At 52.9% G+C, this 22,967-nt stretch overlaps 1 protein-coding gene across 11 annotated transcripts in view; it reads right to left on the bottom strand.

The window, feature by feature from the left end:
- Positions 1–1,189: 1,189 nt before the first annotated feature.
- Positions 1,190–22,967, bottom strand: part of GATAD2A (GATA zinc finger domain containing 2A) — a 101,290-nt gene continuing 79,512 nt past the window's right edge. For 6 of the 11 annotated variants that reach the window (XM_032625873.1, XM_032625874.1, XM_032625875.1 and 3 more), the window contains 10 exons: positions 17,374–17,506; positions 17,140–17,271; positions 15,222–15,311; positions 14,073–14,204; positions 13,757–13,924; positions 11,424–11,703; positions 8,457–8,755; positions 7,643–7,789; positions 7,220–7,415; positions 1,190–4,749 (listed from right to left, as the gene is read on the bottom strand). In XM_032625873.1, the coding sequence (XP_032481764.1) occupies positions 4,619–4,749; positions 7,220–7,415; positions 7,643–7,789; positions 8,457–8,755; positions 11,424–11,703; positions 13,757–13,924; positions 14,073–14,204; positions 15,222–15,311; positions 17,140–17,271; positions 17,374–17,506 (1,708 nt within the window). In that variant the 3' untranslated portion in view covers positions 1,190–4,618. Of the gene's footprint in view, positions 4,750–7,219; positions 7,416–7,642; positions 7,790–8,456; positions 8,756–11,423; positions 11,704–13,756; positions 13,925–14,072; positions 14,205–15,221; positions 15,312–17,139; positions 17,272–17,373; positions 17,507–17,703; positions 17,728–22,967 lie in introns of those variants that run through there. The other 5 variants (XM_032625881.1, XM_032625872.1, XM_032625877.1 and 2 more) reach the window with 5 other exon arrangements.

Raw genomic sequence — 22,967 nt, forward strand, 5'->3', positions numbered from 1 at the left:
ACACCCACAACTCAGTTCAGAGGGGACAAGGTCTCAGGGACAAGGGCTGGTGTCCCATTTGTTAGCTGGAGAAGATGCATGAGACTTGCCCTCTGTCCACGGAGGAGCTTGTGCCTAATCCAGCAAAGACTCACTTGAAGGCTGGCCGTGGAACCCCGGAAGTGGGCTTCTCTCAGCCAGTGTCGGGGTGTGGGGCACCAGTCATTATGTGTCACGGGTGGAGCAGGACAGGGTTGCGTTTAATGTCAGTCATGTCTTGTACCAGTTCTGTGCCTTGCCCAGGCTAGTCATGGCCACTGGGGAGGCTGGAGGCAGAGATGCCCCAATAACAAGAAACAGCAAAATATGTAAGTAGGGCTTCCCTGGTGGCGCAGTGGTTGAGTCTGCCTGCCGATGCAGGGGTAGCGGGTTCGTGCCCCGGTCTGGGAGGATCCCACGTGCCGCGGAGCGGCTGGGCTCGTGGGCCGTGGCCGCTGGGCCTGCGCATCCGGAGCCTGTGCTCCACGGCAGGAGAGGCCACAGCAGTGAGAGGCCCGCGTACCGCAAAAAAAGAAAAGAAAAAAAAAAAGCAAGAAAATATATAAGTAAATAAAAGCACCTAGGAAAACAGGGTGACGTTTACTGCACATTGGAATTCACCAAAGTGCTTACAAGTCTCATTTTTGTGAATAAAATTTTGAAAGTGTGTCAACCTCTGAAAACAAATTTTCACCAGAAATTGTTCATTTCGGAGCCAGCCGGGTGGCTCCCACCCTCTGTGCTTAGAATCTACACCTGCAACATCATGTCCTGCAGCAGACACCCAATGCTGTGCCAATCCAGAAAAGCCCACCACTCTGGGGTGGAGGCTGGTGATGGCTAGCTAGGAGACAGGCCGATGGGCAAAACCCACTACATTCTCACTGCACTCCCCCAGCGCTGTGGGTAAACCGGCCACAAAGCCCCAGGTTCTTGTGGAAATGGAGGCCCAGAAGCAAGGGTGCGGAACCCAGTTGGGGGAAGACTAAATACCCATGACAAGTGAGGCCTGAAAGAAGCCCAAGAAGGTGTCCTCTCCTTTCCTTTGCCTCCCCATCAACCAAGGGTCACCCTGCTGTCCCTTCCCAAGTTTCCAAGCTGCCCCAAAGCCGTGACAAAAACGTGGGATACCAGGGCTGAGGGGACGAAAAAAAAAAAAAAAATACAGCCAACACATCATCCATTTCTTTATTGTCCTTCAGATTCTAAAACTTCCTCATGACACAATGTATAGCCATTGATTCCAGCGTCTTTGTTTACTGGAACTTCTGTTCCGGTTTGGTGGGAGATTATTTTTTTAAACATTTATTATCAAAGACTTAGAGTCACAATAAATACAAGTGACAATCTCCTCCCCCCAACCAAAACAAACCACCTCCCAAATACCCTACACTAGTGTGACTATTATACTTTTCTTTGTTAAGGATTATAAAACTTTAGCTGTCCTTTAAGAAAAAAAAAAAGCTCAGTCCAAGTTCTTTAGGCAAACGCCATGTGCAGCATAACTAGGCATCAAAGAAAAACCCTATGGCAGAGCAGCAAAGACTGTCTTTCCCATTATTTACACCCCTGTGATGATAATGTATTATTTATATAGAAAACTCCTCCCCGTGTCTCTCCGCCCACAGGAGAGTGATTTGTGGGACACAGGAGCCACAGGATGCAGCAGGGGTGTACTGTCGCCTCTTTCATTCCCTCTGCACTGGAGTGAGCTTTTGCTTCCTGAAGATCTTATAGTACAGACAGGACCAGAGACGCGCCCTGCCCCACCCCCAGCCCCCACTCCCCGCCTCCCGGGGAGAGGCCACTGTTGACCTTGTCAAAGGTGTGGGTCCCAACAGTACACACGGGACACTGAGGACTGGAGTCCCCATGACGTGGTCAGGATGGCCAGAGCCGTGGGCAGCTCCAAGTGGACACACAGTTATCTGTGAGAGCATCCACGTGCACACTTGGGCCCACACAGGCAGCCACTTCAAATGGGGAAGTGAGCTTGGTGAACCCCACACCCGAGTCCACAGAACAGCTGACATTTTGAATAGTTTCCAGTTGCCATCAGGGGTTCCTGTCACAGATTCCCGGGCAGTTACAACTGTCATTTGGGACTGGAGGCTCCCACATTCTCTGGTTCTCCTGGGAACCAGATCCTCTCAGCCTACAAACTCCCAGAACTGTAGCCAATTTTGAGGCGTGGGCTTTGGGGCTGGGAGAATACCCTTAATGTTAATATCCTTCCCGTATTCAGAGAGGTATTTAATGCCTTTTCTTGCAACATTATAAATTTCATCACAGAACCATGCACTTGAGGCTTATAGAAGTTACACTGCAAAGGGGAAATTAAAGGAAAAAAGGGGGGAGATAGAAGTTTTGAGACAGTAGAAATGAAGATTAAGGCATCTCACGTTCTTGACCCCCTTTTAAAAAGCTACATTTATGTCACAGTATGTCCTACTATGGGAATGTTCCTGCAAATGCTGGGCTGCAGGAGGCAGAGACAGGGTCAGGGCCCGGCCATCCCATCCTCTGCCTGTGGTGGTCAGTTTGTACTGAACTCACGAGGCCTATTCAACAGCCTGGAGAAGTCTGGCCAGGTGAGGTGAGGAGAGGTGGTTCCTGAGCATAGTGGAGAGTGAGGTTCTGATGGGAACGGGGCTCGGGGCCAATGCAAGTGGCTCAGTTTGAGCCCTGGAGTCACAGACCCAGTCAGCCCCCGCGGGGGTGCAACAACGATGGTGCACTCCCAGTGCAGAGGTGACCTTGGCCCAGACGCCTGAGTTGCTGCATAGGACTGAGGTCAGTTTGCAGGGGAGGCCAGCGGGCACTCCTTGGAGGATTTGGAAAATTTGGCCCATGTCATTGAACAGAGAGAGCTAACAGCTCAGAGTAGTATAAGACAGGTATTTATTTGCCAGGCACACAGAAAAATGAGAGGAATAGAAATGCTTGCATACTCTTGATTTTTTGGTGTAAAAACACACCCTTCCCCGCTCCCCCACCCCTCCTGAAGGTCAATTTCCCCTTTCCCCCAAATCCCTGGATCTTGGAATGAAAGCCACCCTTCTCCTGCCCTCCCCTCCTTCAGCCCATCTACATTATGTACTCAAAACAAAAATCAATGAAAAATTTAGGATTTTACACAACAAAAAATTAGAATGCTTTGGAAAACTAGTTCTACGGCATGTCAAAAATGTCCTCTAAACACTGATAGTCACACAACATGGGGGGGGGGGGGGGCGCGGCGGTGGTTAAATGAGCCTTTATTAGAATGTTGCAGCAGTGTATTCGAAGAAGGTGGCCCTACAAAATAAGGATTTTAAATTAAGTCCCTAACTGCATGGATAGTAAAACCAGGGTTGGGGCTGAAGTGAGGAGCAGCATACCCCATCTACACACGCGTGTGCGCATACACATGACACCCTCACCCCTGCACAGAGCTGGCCCATGTGCAGCACACACACAACAGCTTCTGCCTTTCCTCATGGACCGATTTTTAAGGAGTGGGAGAAACCAAAACACAACACAACTAAAAGCAGACCTGATCCTTTGTAAGACATTTCTGTAGACTCTAGCGGGGGGCTTAAAAAAAAAAAAAAAAAAAAAGTCCGAAGGCAAACCCTGGCAGCATGGCCCTGCTTTAAGGGAAGGTTCTAAACTAGACCCAAACATGAACCCTGAAGTCTGGGGTGGGGGTGCAGGGGCGCCTCCCCACCCAGACACACCTGACAGAAGCACAGGCCAGGGCTTAGGATGTTGTCCATCAAAGTAAGTAGGAAAAGAAAAGAATTTAATAAAATAAACCACCACAACAAAAAAACACAACAGCCAGCCCCTCCAACTTCCCGCTCAGGCTCTGGATGTTGCTGCCGATTCTCTCCTCCCTACTCTGTTGACGGTTCTCGGCTTCCAGGATCCCGGGCTCTCTGGCTGGGTCCGGGTTGCAGTTTGTTCTTCTGCTTAAGTGTGGAAGGTCGGGGGTCTCTGGGACAAGCAGCAGCAGAGGCCTTCTGCTGGAGCAAGGGCTGGGTGGTCAGAGGCCCACCCTCCAGGGCATGGGGGCCGTGCTTGGCAGGAAGGTCTGCACGGTTTACATTAAACTCCATCATCATGAGGTGATTTAAAAAAAATCTGTCAACCTAGAGATTGCCATGAAGGAAGGCAGTCAAAGATTAGGAGGCTAAGACAGAGGGAAAAGCAAAAACAAAACAGAATGCTCCGCTCAACTTCAGAAGCCCCGGGCGCCATTGCCCGAGCGTGTCACAGTGTCTAGGGTGAGCCGTCCATGTGCCCTTCAGGGGGCCGAAGGAGAGGGCGAGGAGCAGAACTAGCCCCCAAGGTCCGCTTTTCTGCTGGTGTTGGGCAAACTAAAGGCAAAGAAAGGAAGAAAGCCCATAGGAAAGGTCCCCAGTAATAATCCTGGTCCACCTGTGAAGTGGTCCCCCCACGTCGATGAGACTTTGCAGCCAAGATCGGAACTCTCACTTCCGCAGCGCGGCCGGCGCTTACTCGCCCTCTCGGGGAGCAGGGTGTCTTCCCGAGTGGAGGGTGGTGGGGCCAGGTGGGAGGGAGGAGGGAGCCTGTTCTCCACTGGGCCCGGCTCGCACTATTTCCACGTGGCCGACTGGGGGATGGAGCGTGGCGGGATCATGTCCAGGAGGTACTCCCGTTGGCGGTCCACAGCTGAGGAGGTCTTGTGCACCGTCAAGCTCGGGCTGACAAATGCAAGGGCCCCGCCTGCAACAGAACAGAGCAACAGGCCACAACAGCCCCAGTCAGGGGGAGGCTCCTGGGAGGACCCCAGCCTCAGCTGGGCCCACTGAGCAAAGGTGGTTCAAATACCAGCCTTGAAGCTGAAGAGAATTTAATAACTCAATCGCTTTTACAATGTTCCCAGCCTCTGCCATGGTAACCTTACACGTGGGGCAATAATCAGAGATTCTGTCATCTATCGGAACTATGAAAACTGAGTTGTTTACTACAGTACTATACAGAACACTGAAAAACTGCAAATGACTGAACTGTGCAAATGAGCGATCCAGTATGATGCAATACTATGCAGTCATTACAACTGATCCTGTCCTCAAAGTTTTTAATGATATGGTAACATTCTCTCATTAAAACATTAAGAGGGACACAGAATGCTAAATACAGCATGATCCCTCTGTAAGGTACTTCCTATTTTTTCTTATATATGTGCTGGCATTTACACATGTGTGACATGTGAGTGAAGAGGTGGAGGGGGGGTGGGGAGGAGAAAGTCCTGAAGTGCAGCATTTGTTCTCCTGGGGTTGACAATGGCCACTGCCATTATCTTCTCTTTTTGTATTCTCCAAATTTCCACAATGAACAAGTATCACTTCTTTTTGGGGGGCGGGGGGAGGGCAGTGTGCTGCACGGCTTGCAGGATCTTAGTTCCCCGACCAGGGACTGAACCCAGGCCCCAGCAGTGAAAGCGCCGAGTCCTAACCACTGGACAGCCAGGGAATTCCTCAAGTATCACACACCCACACCCACCCTGCCCCCCACCGCCCCACCAGCCTCCAACCGGCACACTTAGGTTTTGGGCTGGCCTGCGGGAAAGGACTGCCCTGGAGTCTCAGCTGCAGCAGGGACCAGAGTCGCTGTGTTACCCAGAAATATTTTTGGTGGGTTAATATATTTTGTGGAATAAATGTTCCAAAGTCAAATGCACCACAGAACCCTCCCTGTGCATCCAAGGCCAGCACTCCAGAAACCTGCTGCTAGGTCCTGCCCAGAAAGCCACATCCAGAAACCCAGGGCAACCAGGAGCCCAAGCAGAACTCTTCTGAGAAACGCTGCTCTTAAGCCATGACACTTTCATGTCTAATCCCACAGATCGTTGAACACAGCAACTATTTATTCCTTCAGATTCTCTTTCGAATGTTACCCTTAATACGAAGTTTTTACATGGTACTATCACTGTGCATACATGCGTACTCTCATATTTGACTTTCCCCACTTATCTCATGTACTTTCAAATTTCCCAGAAAAGGAACTTCTGACCAGTCTATGAGTTCTTAGCTGTAATCTTAAACAGGCTGAACAAAAGTATCTCTGGTTTGTTTACAAATGCTCTCTGCTCTCCAGGAGGGCCAGATTCTTCTGCAGTTGGATGAACTCCCCCGAGCTCACTCTCCTCTAGAAGGCTCTGACATTTGGGCATGTTTATAACTCATGGTCAGCTGCGTGCACAGCCGGCTTCTGTGTTTTGTTTCCACCAACAACCCAGACTTCCCAGTTCTGACTAGTGAGATGGATCTCATGATGGCGCCTCTTCTTCCTAGAGCAACCCCGGCGTGGGGGTGAGGAGGGAGATGGGACACTTGGTCCAATGAGACCTCTCACCCATCTCCTCCTCTCAGCTCTTTGTGCCTACATTTCACTGTCCAATTACTGACGGACACAAGACATATTTAACTTTCATCCTAAGGCCAGCACATAAATAATAAAAAACAGGACAAATGGTATGGGGGATGACCCAAGGACAACCCAGGGAAGGTGGGCCTGTGGCAGACTGGGGAGTGACCACCTGAGGGTCTCCACCTCCCCCGGTTGTTCCTCAAATGCCATCTCCTCAGGGGCCTTTGTTGCCTACCTCAGTTGAAATCTCAGCCCCCGCCCAAGGGTCCCCTCCTCCTGCCTGCTTTCTCATTCTGTTTTGCACTTTGTACCATCTGACCTGTCTAAGCCAGAGGGGCTGGGAAGAGGGTGCCCAGAGAGCAGGGAATGAAGGACACTGGGTGAGCAAGAAATGAAGTCAGTGTGCCGTGAAAGGTATCAATACACTGTAACAGCAGAATCAGACATTCTCTATGGCTGGAAGGGAGAGGGGGTGAGTTGGCAAAATGAGCATCTATGCTCACAGGGTCCACTGACGGCGTGGGGGTGGGGGGCACTGCCGGAACGGGTTCTGTCCCCCATTTTGGGTCAAGAGCTGAGAGTTTGGGTATAGAGGGTGGAGACACCGAGGGTGATTAGTATTTACCCAGGGCTATCACTTGTTCAGGGCATCCTATTTAGTGAACAGAAGAGATGAAGCTGAAGAGTCTGAGGCAGCACATCTGCAGGTTCAGGGCCCTTTTGTGCCATTACCTGTGCGTGTGCACGTCTTTGTTAAAAATAAGGAAGGGATGGACCCAACCCCAGCGAGGTCCCTACTCCGAGCCCCACGGGGTCTGCCCACCTGTACTCAGGGGCGCCTTCTTCCAGTTGGAGGTGGCGTTGCCCTTGCCAGCGCTCACGGCTCTCTCGGAATGTCTGCCGGTCCTGCTAACGAGGGTTGTGGCCGAGGCTGCATTCTGCAGTTTGGGTGACTGGCTGAACGTGTGCAGGATGCCTCGGGGCGTTGTGGCCGAGCCCCGGGACAGCTGGCTGGAGGCCTACAGTGGAGAGAGGGTGCAACAGCTTGTGTGGGGAAGGGGGCAACAGAGGGCAAGATGCTCAGCGCAGCCGCTCCTTGCTCTGGCTGACCTCTTCCCACCCACACGGAATCCCTGAAGTCCAAAATCAGGAGACTAGGTAAGTTACACCGAGGCGGGAGGGTAGGAGGAAGGGAAAGAGAGACACACACAGACAGACACAGGCAGTGTGACAGTCGGCGACTGACGTGGTCACGGTCTGGGATGTGAGGGCCGGTTGGTGGTTCGGTGCAGGGGGCTCCCGGCACCGCAGTTCTGACCTGTAGCACAGCCCCGTTACTCCAGTCGCGGGCCTCTCCTGAGCGGAACGCCAACTTACGCCGGGGTTTTATGACCTACACAAATGGGGGTTGAAATCGAGGTCAGCACTGTCCAGAGTCTGGCCAAGGGTGACCTAGAGTGACCAAAGGGCAGCAGCTATGGCCGCTTGAGGCCCAGTCCCCACAGGATAGGCATTTCCTGAGGGCAGCGCAGCCACCCACTACGTAGGGATCTTGAGAAGATGTGTTTATTAGTGAATTACAAATGACTTCCAAGGACACAAAAAATTGCCAACAGGGAGCTTTGGGTCTATAGGGGGTGGGAAAGCAAAGCATTAAAAAAAAAAAAAAGCAGCCAAAAAAACTTGATTTCAAACTTGCTTCTCTCCTTAATTTAGCTAGAACATTTCTTCCAAACGCCCCTTTTGTATCTCAATGTGGCTTTCAGAAAAGTCCTTTTAAACAAGAAGTGCTTGTCAGCCGGCACACTGCAAGTGAAAGCTACAAAATCTAAAGAAACTGCAAATTAGTATTTTCACCACCAAACACCACCATTAAATGCAATTTAGACGCACAGTTAACAACCAGGCAGATGATCGCCGAGTGTGGGAGAGAATGTCTGAACATCCTGCCTGCTAGCGACAACTCCCTGCCAAGGGAACGAAGCCCCTCTCCTGGAAGGCGAGGCCACCCAGCCCATGCTCCCAGGCCATAGCTCTGGCTCCCATACCAGGACTCTCACCTGCTTCAGCGCAGGGTGTGGGGCAGCAGCAGGCTCGGCCTTGGCCTGCGCGGGGGCGGCACCCTGCTGTAGGAGGCGCTGCTCGATCTCCTGCTCCTGCTGTAGCGCCTTCACGAAGGCGGCCTTCAGGCGGCTCGTATGCTCCACCTTGAGTGCCTTCTTCTGGTTGGATGCCATGCAGTTCTCGCACATGATGGCGCCGCCCTTCTCCTCCCGCCAGCGGCACGTGAAGTCCGTCTTGCACTGTGCACACATGTAGGGCTCCCGAGACAGCACAACGGCGGCTGACATCCTGCCCGCTGCAGGGAGAGATGGGTGTGCCGCACGTCAGAGGAACAGGAACACCACAGTAGGAGCCCGGACTACCCCCAGGTGGGATATGGATGAGGGCAGAGCAGAGGCAGCACCCTGGGCCATGTGGCCCAACTGGCATCAGGACACCAAAGCCTCAGTCAGTGTTCGTTAGGCAAACACATATTGGGTGCCAACTGTGTGTGGGCACTGGGCCAGCCTCGGGAGGCTTTGCTGGCAGAAGCAAAGTTGAAGCACTCAAGAAGTCACTGTGAGTTAGGCACCCTTGATACCAACTCTCAAAGACATCAGTGCTGTCAGCTTGGCTTCTCCCAGTCATCTTTCCTACCCACAGTGCAGACATTTCCAACCCTCCCATACTGCGTCACCAGTGGAGAGGAGATGGTGACCACTCGAGGCCCCCACCTTGTGGTGACGGCACCTTTGCTAGTGGGTGAGTTAACAGAGGACCAGTCATCTGGGCGAGTGCTTATGCTAACAGGCACTGTGCCTGGTGCCTTGTGGGTATCAGGGTGTCCAATTCTCATAGCAAACTTCTAAGGGGCACCCCCCACCCCACTGTTCTGAGGAAGAAACTGAGGCCAAGGAGCTGAAGTGACCTGTGCACAGCTGGTCAGTGGCAGGGCCAGGACACATACCCGGCTGCCCTGGGAAATGGGAACTTGGTGGCTCCTTGATCAGCTACAGGAGGGGTGACTGGGGAAGCCACAAAAAGCACCTGCTGGGGTGTGGGGTCGATACTTTTTTTTTTTTTTTTTTGCGGTACGCGGGCCTCTCACTGTTGTGGCCTCTCCCGTTGCGGAGCACAGGCTCCGGACGCGCAGGCTCAGCGGCCATGGCTCACGGGCCCAGCCGCTCCGTGGCATGTGGGATCTTCCCAGACCAGGGCACAAACCCGTGTCCCCTGCATCGGCAGGCAGACTCTCAACCACTGCGCCACCAGGGAAGCCCTCGATACTTTCTTCAATGTATATATGTTTGCCATCCAATGTGCAGTAAGGGGTACCTTTTGCACTCTGTTCCTATCTTTTCTGTGTCCAGCACTCCTGAGTTTAGTTGCCTCTTGGCATTATGGACCATGATGCCGAGAGACCCTTAGCCTCCCCATCCCGCCTTGGGCCTGGCCAAGCTGCCCCTAACTGCTGAGGGGCTGTGCAGGATCTGACTCTAGGGGGGAGACCTGTCACTCCACGGAGCAGATGGGATGTTGCCTGCCCAAGCTGCCCAAGGCTCAGGGGTCTACACTGCGCCCCCAGCTCCAGCCCCCAGCCTACAGCTAACACGCTCTGGTAACAAGGGCACTTTTGCTTCCACACATCCAACCCCAGAGGATGGGATACCTGCTTCCCAGGCAGCTGCAGCCTGCGTGACCAGTGCCAGAACAGACACACCAGTGCAGGGCTGTACTCAGTGTCCACCTGTGGCTCTGCGAAGTGTCAAGAGACACCTCAAGTAGGACTCAGAGCCTCCTCCCACAGTTAGGTCCTGTTTTTTGACAACAGGAGAGGGAGACAGACCCCTGATGAGAACAAGCAGAGACAGACTGGTCTGGGAGAGCGGGTGCCCAGCACAGGCAAGCATAGGATGGGTAGGCATCGCCTCCTGACTCAGGCCTCCTGCTGCCGCACTGCATTGGCCTTATAGCAGCTTTTTTGCCAACTTAACCTCATCATAAAGGAGTCATTGAAGGGATCCAGACACATCCAGGCTGTGTCAGAGCCCACACCTCTCCCCACTGGGCCTGGCTCTGGTGCCCCACAGTCCCTCAGGTGGAGTCCACCTGGTCATCCCCTGCCCTGAAGAGGTTACAGCTCTGCCTCCTCCTCAGCTCTGAGCATCTGACGAGATCACGTGCGACGGGGATTCAGGCTGGCTGCCTAATAAATGCCACCACGAGCTCAATCTAAGGGCAGAAAGTCCTCAGTTTAGCATCTGCTGGAGGCTCCCAAAGGGCCAACCTGACCTCTCACCTTTCAGTACCGTTTTTGCTCACTACCTTATTTATACTTTTATTCCTAAAACCCTCTAACATGCAGGTGTGCTTTCCAAACTACTTCCAAGGAGGGTAAATAAAATGATGCTGGCCCGGGCATAGGTGTCCCTCTCCCACTTTGGAGACTAAGAGTGCTCGAGGCTCTGCAGAGTTCCACCTTTGCCCAACTCTCAGAAGTGGCCCCATCAGAAAGAAGGCGCCTATGGTATGTTTAAGAAATTATCTAGGGCAAGAGGGAGAAATCAGGAGATTGGGACTGACATGTAAACGCTACTATACATAAAACAGATAACTGACAAGGACCTACTGCATAGCACAGAGAACTCTACTCAATATTCTGTAATGACCTATATGGGAATAGAATCTAAAAACGAGTGGATATATGCATATGTATAACTGATTCACTTTGCTATACTCCTGAAACGAACACAACACTGTAAATCAACTACACTCCAATAAAAATTAATTTAAAGAAAAAGAAAGAAATTATCTAAACCTCACAGCAAGCAAATAACTAATGACAAGATGTCACCCACAATGCGCCCCACAGCTGTGGGTACACAGCAGACATGCTAACATGTGCTATGCATGGAAAACAACTTGCATGATGGAAACTTCAGCAGCAAGAAATAAAAACGGCCCCAGGCCCAGGGCCTCCTCACCTTGCGTCTCCAGCAGGTTCTGCACCACCTCCTCCAGGCCGACCAGGTAGATGAATTCATTGTTGGCAGCGCTGGGTAGGAAGTTCATCTCAGGGGCGGGGGGCTTGGGTGGAGGGATTTCAAGCAGCGTCTTCTCCAGCTGTTTGCGCAGTGCAAGCTTGGCGGCTGCCTGCCGACTGGCTGGAGAATCAGCAGAGGTGACCACAGGGGCCACGCTGGTGGGGGTGGAGTTGGCCTGAGCAGAAGTGGCTGTCGTTCCTTTCAGCGATGCTGTGGAGGGCTTTTGGGAGACAATGACCTGGTCAGGGTGCTTGAGGCACCCACCCTGAGGAGAGCCCAACCACGGCACCCACAGCCCAGGTCGGCACCATTTAGCTACACTAAGTCCTTATAAAAGTAGCTCCAGGTCATCAGCACCATTAGCTATGCTAACAAATCCTTATAAAAGTAACTCAGGACTTCCCTGGTGGCGCAGTGGTTAAGAATCCGCCTGCCAATGCAGGGGACACAGCTTTGAGCCCTGGTCCGGGAAGATTCCACTTGCCGCGGAGCAACTGAGCCTGTGAGCCACAACTACTGAAGCTCACGCACCTAGAGCCTGTGCTCCGCAACAAAAGAAGCCACCGCAATGAGAAGCCCCTGCTCGCTGCAACTAGAGAAAGCCCGCGTGCAGCAACGAAGACCCAATGCAGCCAAAAATAAAAAAAAAATTTTTAAGTAAAAAGTAACTCAGAGCTGCTTGACATCAACAAGCAACAGGAAAACCGCCATTAAACTAATTGCCCTATGAGATGACCAATCTTATAAATACACTTGTTGAGGTTTAGCTGATATCCAATTAACTTTAAAACCTGTAATTTGCTACACTTTGCCACCTGAGGACACCCATGAAGCCATCACCATGACAGTGGGTAGCCCCTTGGCAACTGTCCCCCACCCAGGCAGCATGGCAACTCTCCTGTCACTATGGCCTGGCTCTCCTCCCAGCACAGGTCTGGGTGGCCTCCTTCCTCAAAAGGTTGCAAAGGTGGCTCACTGTGGCATCAATGGCATTTCCCTCATGAGCATCTTTGTGTGCCCCTGCACTTCACCTTTCCTGACCCTCACTGCTCCTGCATCATTTATCATCTTTTGCACCCCAGTGGCTGACCCTCCACCATCACCATCTCCTTGCTCCAGACCACTTGTCACCCAATATTATCAAATGCTCTCCCCCAAACTTGGAGCTGACCACGCCAGTGTGCTTAGCTTTGTGGCACTGAAGACACTTCTGGAAATAGAAGGAAAGCTGTGTACACCATCTCCAGGAAAATGCACACACCTGACAACTTGTATGTAACACATCATGGGGCTCAGGGAGCCCAGGACGGTTGCCCAGACCCCGCCCATGGGGTCTCCACAGCGGAGCAAAACTCCCCACCACAGAGGATGCCATCACAGCACCTTGGCCTGTCTACTCCAGCCTCTGACCAGCCAGTTCCTCCCTGCCCCTTTTGCAGGCTCCCCTGGCCCCACAGGGAGCACAGCCACAGGATCCATCCACCACTGCCTGCCTGGTTCCCATCCTCATGGCACGAGAACAGGGTATGGCACACGGTAGTAATTTAATCCGAGTTTATGGTGTGGAAGAAACTGCCTGCCCAGGACGTCCCCATTTGGGTGGCAAGACTGTACTTGAACCTGACTTTAGAAGAGGCAGGGACGCTGCCCAGAGCCCTGCTGGCCATGATCTTATCTGAGCAAGGCGGGCAAGGATGCACCGTGCCAAAGGAGGAAGAGAAGCTAACTTGCACATCAACAAAAGCCCTTGCAAACCCAGTAATTTCATCTGTCAGTGAGGATCATGCTTCGGCCTGCCCACCCCTGGCCCCATCTTCCCCCGCTCTGTTGGGTGGCGACAAACCCTCCCCATTTCAGAGGCTCTGTATGGAGGTGAAGGGATGCGTGGCTAAGAATAGATGCCCTGGTGCTGAAAGGACATTTGCAGACCTTCTCCACACGTTTGTGCCTATAGAGGGGGAGGGTGCGGAGCGCTCTGGTGCCGCACCCTGAGCCTTCCCTATGTCAGCTCAGATCTCCACCCTTCCCACTCTCGGCAGCTATCCACCTCTGCTAGATGGCAGTTGGCAACGTAAGACTCCTGCCCACGACTTTCATGCACCAACTAGCTCCAAGGAGCTACAGTAACACCGTCTGCGGGGCTGGATTATCCAAGACCTCACCTGGCTCCAAGGAAGCAGGCAAGTCACGCCAAGCCACCCTGGAGACATGACTGGGTCCCAGGACTGTGGGCTGTCAGAGGGGCAGCTGCGGGGCACACATATGACCCTCACCTGTGGGATGTTGACGAGCAGACTAGCGTTGGGGACGTTGGTGACGCGGATGAGGCCCTGCTGGATGATCCTCTGTCCCTGAATTTGCACACTGGGCACAGATGCCCGGGGAGCCAGGAGGAGCGGTGGTGGCCCTGTGCTGGAATGTTGTCTGACGTTGTGGATCTGCTGTTAGGGTGTAGTGGGGGAGACAAGTCAACGAGAGGGACGACAGAGGGCGCCACAGGGAAAGAGCCCCCAACCTGAGAACTAGGAAGGCTCATTCTCAAGAGGTGGAGGCTGCCTGGGGCTTCCCTTAAGCCCTCACTCTGCTTACCTGGGCCCCCCTGACGAGTGGGGGCATGACGACCTGTGAGCTCGCCTGTGGCCCTAACTTCGAGGACGTCTGCTGCCCGCCACGGACCAGGGGTGGTGGGATGACACTGCCAGGCATCCGAGTTGAAGAGGTCTGTCAACAACACCAACCCTCAGATCTTACCTGACTTTTTAAACAAACAGGTTTGCTGTTTTTGTAAAAGCACATACTCACCACCCAGAAAAAAGGTGGTGGCGGAGAAGGAAGGGCAAGCTTGGACGAAGTGAGAGAGTGGCATGGACATATATGCACTACCAAATGTAAAACAGATAGCTAGTGGGAAGCGGCTGCATAGCACAGGGAGATCAGCTCAGGGCTCTGTGATCACCTAGAGGGGTGGGATAGGGAGAGTGGGAGGGAGACGCAAGAGGGAGGGGATATGAGGATATACGTATACATATAGCTGATTCACTCTGTTATACAGCAGGAAGTAACACAGCATTGTAAAGCAATTATACTCCAATAAAGATGTTTTAAAAAAAAAAGATTAAAAGAAAAATTAAAATGTCAAAAAAAAAGGGTGGTGGCAGAGAAAATAAAAGCTAAAATGCCTATTTATTCAAAACACAAAAGAACCAGCAACAGACTCTGACAAGAGCCACGCCAACCTGGGCTCACTCAGGCTTACTCAGGACTCGGGCCCCACCACAGCAAGAGTCCAGCTAACTGGGACCAGTACCACCCGCCTGCTGGTCTGAGCTGGGGGCTCAGGCCTGTTTGAAGGGAGGTGGGCCCCTGGCCTCTCTGTCCTATGGCTGGAAGTGGGAGACCTGCCCATCTCACCCTGTGGGCAAAGGAGGCTGTGAGCCGGGCTGGGACAAGGCCCCACTGGGCCCTCCAACTGCCCTCAGAGAGTCAGGCAGAAGGGAGCCCAGTCTGCCTAGAACCTTGGTTCTCTCTCCAGTCTCTCTAGGGGTGGTCATAGGGGACCTCCGAGAGTCTGTGTGATTTGTTTATGATGTCAACAGGGGCCTGGGTTGGGTATGGGAACACAAGCATGTTTTATTTTTTGGGCTCCCACCAGAAGGCCTCTAATCAGAAGAAACGAGCGGGCTTTTGCAGAAACTGGATCAGGGCTGCTCAGGAGCATGACGCAGAGGGAACACTGACCTGAAGTGATGGCTTGCCGGAAGGAATGTTCTGGGTGCCCCGTACAAGCGGGGGAGGGGTGGTCACAGAGCTCCCAGTGGAGCCTGCGGGCTGCAAGAGAACAGGGCATGCAGGAGATGAGAGGGCCACCAACCCTGCTCCTCCCACACGTAATTCTGACAGAAGAGCACTGCTTTTCTTCCTCTTCAAAAGGCATCAGGCTCTCAAACGTTCTGCTTCCCGCCTGCCACGTTCCTTGCAGCAGGAACTGACATGTTTGAAACAGATTTCCCTGGTGGTCCAGTGGTTAAGACTCCAGGCTCCCAATGCAGAGGGCCCAGGTTCGATCCCTGGTCAGGGAACAAGATCTCACATGCCGCACCTAAGAGCCCACATGCCACAACGAAGATCCCGTGTGCCGCAACTAAGACCCAGCACAGCCAGATAGATAGATAGATAGATAGGTAGGTAGGTAGATAAATAAATAAATAAAAATAAACAAACAAAGGACAGATTTTCCAGCACCCTTTACCCCCCCACCCTGGGGGTGCTTGGCATCACTGTGGTTCAGGTGCCATCTCTGCCCTTCAGGGGACAAAAAAGGCTGGTGGTGGAGGCTGAGGTGAAGGACCCCGGGCTTAGGTTAATCCCAACCCTGGTGAGAAAATGTTGGGTCCAGGCACTTTTTTTATTCTTTTTTTCAAAAAAGATTTATTTATTTATTTTTGGCTGCATTGGGTCTTAGCTGCGGCACGCAGGATCTTCGTTGAGGCATGCGGGATCTTTCATTATAGCCCGGGGGCTTCTCTCTAGTTGTGGCATGTAGGTTTTCTCTTCTCTAGTTGTGGCACATGGGGTCCAGAGCGCCTGCGCTCTGTGGTTCGCAGCACGCAGGGTTGAGGCACGCGAGCTCAGTAGTTGTGGTGCACGGGCCTAGTTGTCCCGCTGCATGTGGGATCTTAGTTCCCTGACCAGGGATCAAACCCACGTCCCCTGCATTGCAAGGAGGATTCTTCACCACTGGACCACTGGGGAAGTCCCCGGGCACTTCTTAAAGTCACATATTCCATCAGAGAAGGGACACTGACAGACTTGGTTCACATCATCAATTCTTAAGCAATCAACAAGGAAACAAGTAATGAGCAGGCTCTGTCCATCGGGATATTAACAGATGGCAGGCTTGGTCCACTTGTTTACCAGGTTGGGGTGGGGGCTCAAGGAAATCCCCAAGTCAGACCAGTGAGCGTCCCCCTGTCCTGCTCCCTTAAGGGGACACATGTTCTACACACTGTACTGCCTGAAGTGCATTTACTTTCTGGTTCAGTAAGAGAGTGGTTAGAATATAAGGAAGGGTAGTTTTGTCACCGACCAGGAACCTTCCCAGAATGAGACACCAAAAAAGGACAAAACAAACTTGACCTTGCCTTACATGGTAAGGTGCATTTAGAAGCAGCACAAGGAGCCTGAGGCATCAGGGGAGGTTAACAGGAGTAGAAGCTCTGGGGCCAGGCTATGTGGCATTCAGCAATCTGTCCACAAAACCACAGCGGCCCCTGCTGGCCAGAACATTCATCCACAGGGCCGAAGGCCTTTCTGAAAAGGGGTCTGAGACAGAACTGTGCTTTCAGCATGGTCAAAGATGCCTGCTCTCCATTTCCTTGATGGAGTCTACAGGGAATGAGGTTTACATACTCAGATCAAGAACATACTAGACCAAAACGTACTCTGATATCCTCTAAGCTAAATCCAAAACATGAACTTGAGTCTGCAAATTTCCAATTCAGACCCTGTCCCTATGCCCCTAAGGAAACCTGACCCCTCATGACCAGTCTTTCTGGCTCCTGAGGCAGCAGTGGGCCAAGGAAATGACCATGGCTTTCTGTCCCTGGTTCTAAACAGCTCTCACTGACCACTGAGGAGGGAACAGACGCGCACATACCTTCTGGGTGGTAGTTTCCTTTTGTATTTGACTCTGCCGCAACTTTTTCAATAAAACGAGTTTTGCTTCTTCTAATCTTAACTCTTCTTTTAGTTGCTTAATCATCCTTTCTCGTTCTTCAGGACTGCTTTTCTACAAGGGCAAGAGAACAAGGGTTGAGGGGAAGAGCTGGGGGCCGGCGAACACAGGCTGTTCCACTGCGAGATGGTTCCCCAGCATGGGGACAAGGCTCACCATGAGGGCCTCAGTGCTGGTCTCCTTCAAGGCATCCTCGGTCAGCCCATTCACCCTCGGGCTCGCAGGCTGCTCGTTGTCAGAGAGTACGATCACGTCGGGCGAAGGGGCTCTCCTCTCGGACTTCATGTCACTGTGGAACAGGAACAGTCACAGGTTACTACCAGAGCGTCCCGACTGCACTGGACGGCGTCCCCTAGAGCCCCACCCCCACACCCCGCAGATGCCTGGATTCAGACGCAGACACAACAAGGTGGCAGCAAGCAGGGCTGCCTCACCAGACCTCCCCACCACCTGCCCACCCAGGCTGCCTTCTCTCACCGCACTCACCACAGGGCACTCAAATCTGCCAGTTTGCGGCTGAGCTCTTCAAAAGCCGGGACTGTTCTTGGTAACCACTTCTGTGTCCCCCGGGCTGAGGACGCCTATGTGTCTGAAGGTGACACAGTCATTTTGAAAAACACCACGGCTCCTATCTCTACCATGTAGCTCAGTACTGAATAAAAATACTGGGTCCTGAATCTTGGGCCTCTTGCTAGGGCTCCTACCTGCCCATGTTGGAAGTCACCTGATGGGGCGTCCAGCTCCCACGCAAATCAGCCTTTCTTTGCTAAACCCAGACTCGCTAACAGCCCTCACGCCTGTCCCAGGAGACAGAGGGGCTGATGCACATGTTGCCAGCCTACATTCTAGCTCCCCAGCATGGGATGCCACCACCTCACAAGGTGGCCAAGGCTGTCTGCTAGACAGCCCTTCCTGGGCTACACGTGGCCTCTTCACCCTGCCAGTGGCAATGTGGCAGTAGTGGCTGCATGTTTTGAAACCAACTGGAACATGGAACACATTTTCTCTCACAGATCTGGGTACTTTCCACCCACCTGATCCGCTCACAAACTAGTTCCCAGCCACCTCTGCCCATTACCCTCTGCCCTCTTACGCCAACCCTACCAGCCAAGTTCCCTAGGACATATATGCACATCTAGTGATGCTGGACTTCTGCTCTGGCATTGCTGACCCCACACATAAGGACCAACAGGTCCCAGAGACGGTGCTTAGTCCCGAACCAAGGAGCTCTGTTTGCTGAGGGCACAACGTAAACTTTCCCTTGAGATATTGCCTCAGCATTTGTGTCAAAGGAATCAAATCCTTCTATCAGCAGGAAAACCAGCCAAGGACTGAATGTGTCCACTAGGTGGCACTGTGACCCAAAGAACAAACTCGATGAAGTTAACTGGGAGTAACACCTCAAAGTTGTCCCATTCCTTCCGGCTGAGCGGGTACAGAGTTATAGATGGAGGACTGGTGTTTTAACAGCCCACTCAACTGCCCTTTTGATTCCCAGAGTGAGCTGTGTCTTCAGGGAAGGATGGGCACAGAGGATCAGATACTGCATTCCCTAACTCCCGGAGCCCCTCAACCCGCAGTGTGCTTCCCCAGGCCCCTCCTAATCCCACCTCCTAGAGCAGCATGGCTGCTGCACCTCAACAATCCCAGACCTGATCTGATTTAACCAGCACAGCTGCTGGATGGTCTTCCAGAAAAGAGACCGGGAGAGTGAACAAAAAAAGGCTTCCATTTCAAGGTATAGAATCCCCTCACTGTGGTTAGCAGCCCACGTTCTCAAGTCCAGAAATTGGCTGGCTGTCTACAAAGTAACCCGGGATGTCTCACTAGAGCCTCATCAAACTAAAAACCAATGCAATTCAGGAACCACCACACTTTCAAGTCTCCGTGTCTCCCTGCTGATTGCCAACTCTGCCCAAGATCAGCTTTAAAGATGACCTCGGGGGACTTCCCTGGTGGCGCAGTGGTTAAGAATCAGCCTGCCAATGCAGGGGACACGGGTTCGAGCCCCAGTCCGGCAAGTTCCCACGTGCCGCGGAGCAACTAAGCCCATGTGCCACAACGTAGCCCCTGCTCGCCGCAACTGGAGAAAGCCCGCGCACAGCAACGAAGACCCGATGCAGCCAAAAAATATTTAAAAAAAAAAAAGACCTCGGGGCTCCAATTCTGGGTTCTGTGGACACGCACACAGGCACTAAGCAGACACGAGGCTCCAGCACAGGAGTGCAGCCACTGGTCCCAGCCCAGGTGGGTTCCCAGGCAGCTGGCTACACACGGGCAGAGGAGCAGCCCAGGCAGAACCACGTCTGGAGTTACAAACTACAGGCGCTTCCTGAGCAAAAGCGCTCTGAGACAATGGTAACTTGCAGGGATTTATCACTTTTTATCACCTCAATGAGGATGTGCACGCCTTCCAAAGGTGAGATGTCTAATAAAGCTCAAATTTGCCTGAGGGAAGAGGGTAGGGTTAGGGACTGGGACCATGTTGAAGCTGAAGCTCCCTGAGATGGCCACTCTGACCACAGCACTCCCAGGTCCCATCTTGGACTGAGACTAATCAATAACTCGTCCAAGAGATGACATCACCTCCCATCAATGATCACTCAGCATCCCAGCAGCCAGCAGGGAGTGAACTTCCTGTATGCTAATCAGGCCACCAAAAAGTCATGTGACAAAGGCATTTCCCTCTTTGGTCATGTGACCCTTTAACTGTGCCTTCCAACGTGAAAACCATGGCAACAGCCAGTTCTAACCAGTTTGTGACACGCAGCCTTCATTTTGAGAAGTGAGGTAGGGTTCAGGTGCTGTCAGGAAATGGAGGCGCCAGCTCACCCTGGGGCTGCCGGGCTGCAGGCATTTCCTGTGTGGTGCCGGCCCGTTCGATTGTTACAGGGACCTGAGTCACCTCTTCCAAACACAGAAGGGTCACCAGCCCCGCTAGTTTCCAAGATGAAAAACTTTCCTAAGTTCAATTTTAAAGCAAAGGTGCTTCAAGTCTCTCATTACTTTCCCAGAGGGTTCTTTTAATTCAGGGAAAAGAACACGCATTTGACAAAGGCTCAAAATTATTGTGGGCATTCTTTTTTTAAAACGTATTTTAAATTATAAAACCATTTAGGCCAGGAGAACAAAGCAGAGGAAATCTAGCCGAACATGCCAGGGGAACAGTTGTAGTGGCCAGGGGTACTGCCTCAATCCAGGGCAGCTGCCTGGGCACCAAGTTTATTTAGAAGCTATATGATTCCAGGGCAAATTCATTAAGCCTATCCTGCCCATCTTGCGAACCCTTATATTATGATCAGGGGACTTCCCTGGTGGTCCAGTGGCTAAGACTCCACGCTACCAATGCAGGGGGGCCAGGTTCAATCCCTGGTTAGGGAACTAGATCCCACATGCTGCAACTAAAGATCCCACATGCTGCAACTGAGACCTGGCTCAGCCAAATTAAAAAAAAATTATGATCAGAAGAGATTTTATATGACCGACAAAAATCCCTGGAAGCAGGCTAGGCTGTTAGCAAAAATGGTCTCACTACCTCCCTCCCCTGTATACCGGCCGTGGCTAAACAGAGTTCTGTTACCTGCCCAGAACTTTCACCAAGCTTCCTAAAGGGAAGGCAGGGATTATAAACTTAACTCATGACAAGATCCCTCCATTCACAGCACCAGACTACCATCCCAGCTGCTAACCAATTAGCGGTCAGTGTGAGGTTAATATTTAGTGTCTCACTGGCCTGTGCCAGGGGAAGCAGTCTCATCAAGGGAATGCAGCTCTGACCTTTGTTGTTCTCAATATGGGCCTGCCTGATGTCTAGGGAAGGCACACCTGATCCACACTCATTCATTTACTCACTCACTCCAATTTGCTGAAAGCCAACCTAAGAAGCAGGTGCTGTGTCAGGTAGTGGGGAGAAACCCCTGGATAAAAGCAGTTCCATCCTTAGGGTCGACCAGGATGGGCAGACACAAAACCAGGAGGGGGAGGGGCAGATGGGAGTGGACCACCACCTGCCTCAGCCCACTGAGCAGCAGAGCAGCTTCACCAAGGCACGTTACTACCCCAGACCTGCTTGATCAAAGCCTGCACTTTTATAAGATCCCTTAGATGCCTGCACACACTAGGGAAGCCGGGGACGAGGGTGGGCCAAATGAGGCCTGGGGACAACAAACTGCTCCTCAGGGCTAACCCAGGGGAGACAAGCAGCGCTGGTGGCCAACTACTCCCTGACAGAACCCTCCCTCTTCCCCTCATCTTTCGGGCCTGGCTGGGCAGGGAGGGGCAGGTGGTTGCTGTTTGCTGGGTATGGCAGGTGCGGGGGAGAGGCTTTTCCAGACCCAGCGCCAGTTTCACCAAACATTAGTCTTGGCCCCACCAGACCCTCCCCCAGGGCATTCCTCCCTCTAGAGCCCATTCGGCCCTCCCAGGCCCACAGCCTCTCCAGCCCTCAGCCCCTGAACTCCAAGTTGCTGTTCACATGTACGTCCTGTCGTGAGCTCCTCCCACCTTCACCACCATCCCCTCCAAGGAATGTTCCTCCGTCATATTTCTCACCTCCCTTGTGAGGCCCAACTCACACTTCAAGATGCGCTTCAAACCACCTGTGCCCTCAGAAAAGGCCCCGGCTGGCCAAGCCCTGCCCTGGGACCGTGGTCAGCACTACCCCACTGTGCTCACGGGACCCGCCCCCGCAACAGCGTGCATGTCTGGGGCAGCCTTCTTCGCCCTGCCTCTAACTGCCCATCTTGGAGGCAGGGAGCTTAGGGCAAAACTCTGGGAGCTTCCACTCAAGGGCAGCACAAGCCTGAGCAGAGGCACTCCCCTGACAGAGACCAGCTCACTCACCCTCACCTCAGCAAAGGATCCAAGAAAGTGCCTTGCCCTCCTACAAGGTGCCATTATGGCAGCCCTGCGCTGGCTCAGGTCACCCTCCCACAGCCTCCCAGGGTAATGCTGTCATTGTGCATTTGATAGGCGGGTTCCCCAACCCAGGGCTGGGGCCAGAGGTCACCACAGGCATAGCAGCCAGGGAGCCATGGTCCCACCTGGAGCCATCTCCACAATGCTGGGGCCCTATGGCTCCCGGTGAGGGCCAGGATGCTCCTAAGGTGGCCCGACAAGCGAAGGGTTCCCCGGGTTCCCCACCTCCCCAGAGCCAGAGGGACAGGACCCTCCTCCTAGTGCCATGCTGGGTGGTGGACAGGCCACAGGGCTTCCTCCCAGAGCAGGCACTGTGCACCAAGCCTACACACACTGAGGGGAGGGGGAGAGTCACACCCTTACAAAACCTCTCACTTGGTTCTGCCTCTTGCAAGTGAGAAGCCCAGGGTAGGACACTTCCCCCTCTGTGCCCCCTACAAGGATGGGGACAGTAATTCCTGCCCCACTGGGTGGGGTTTACTGCGTGAGGTGAGACCTCAGTGCCAAGGAGGCTCAGATGCCGTAGGAGGCCATCAGGGCAGTTCAGGCCCCAACCTCTCCTGAGGCAGTAAGGGGCTGCTTGTTGTGAAGGTCAACTCGGCACACAGCAGTCAATTGAGTAACACGTGAATATTCTCAAACCCAGTGAAGACAGAGATTGGGCCTGCTCTGTGGGTGCTCAGATGACACAGCTGGTGTGCACCTACCTCCTCCTCTTCCCTGCACCTGGTTCCAGGATGGCGCCTATGAGTTCACAAGGAATCTGCAATGCCTATAGACTGACCGATCACCTTGCACATGTGAGCAGCTCTTTCCACACGCACACAGATGCT

This window comes from Phocoena sinus, chromosome 3 (assembly GCF_008692025.1).
Source record: "Phocoena sinus isolate mPhoSin1 chromosome 3, mPhoSin1.pri, whole genome shotgun sequence".
NCBI classification, from domain to species: Eukaryota; Metazoa; Chordata; class Mammalia; order Artiodactyla; family Phocoenidae; genus Phocoena; species Phocoena sinus.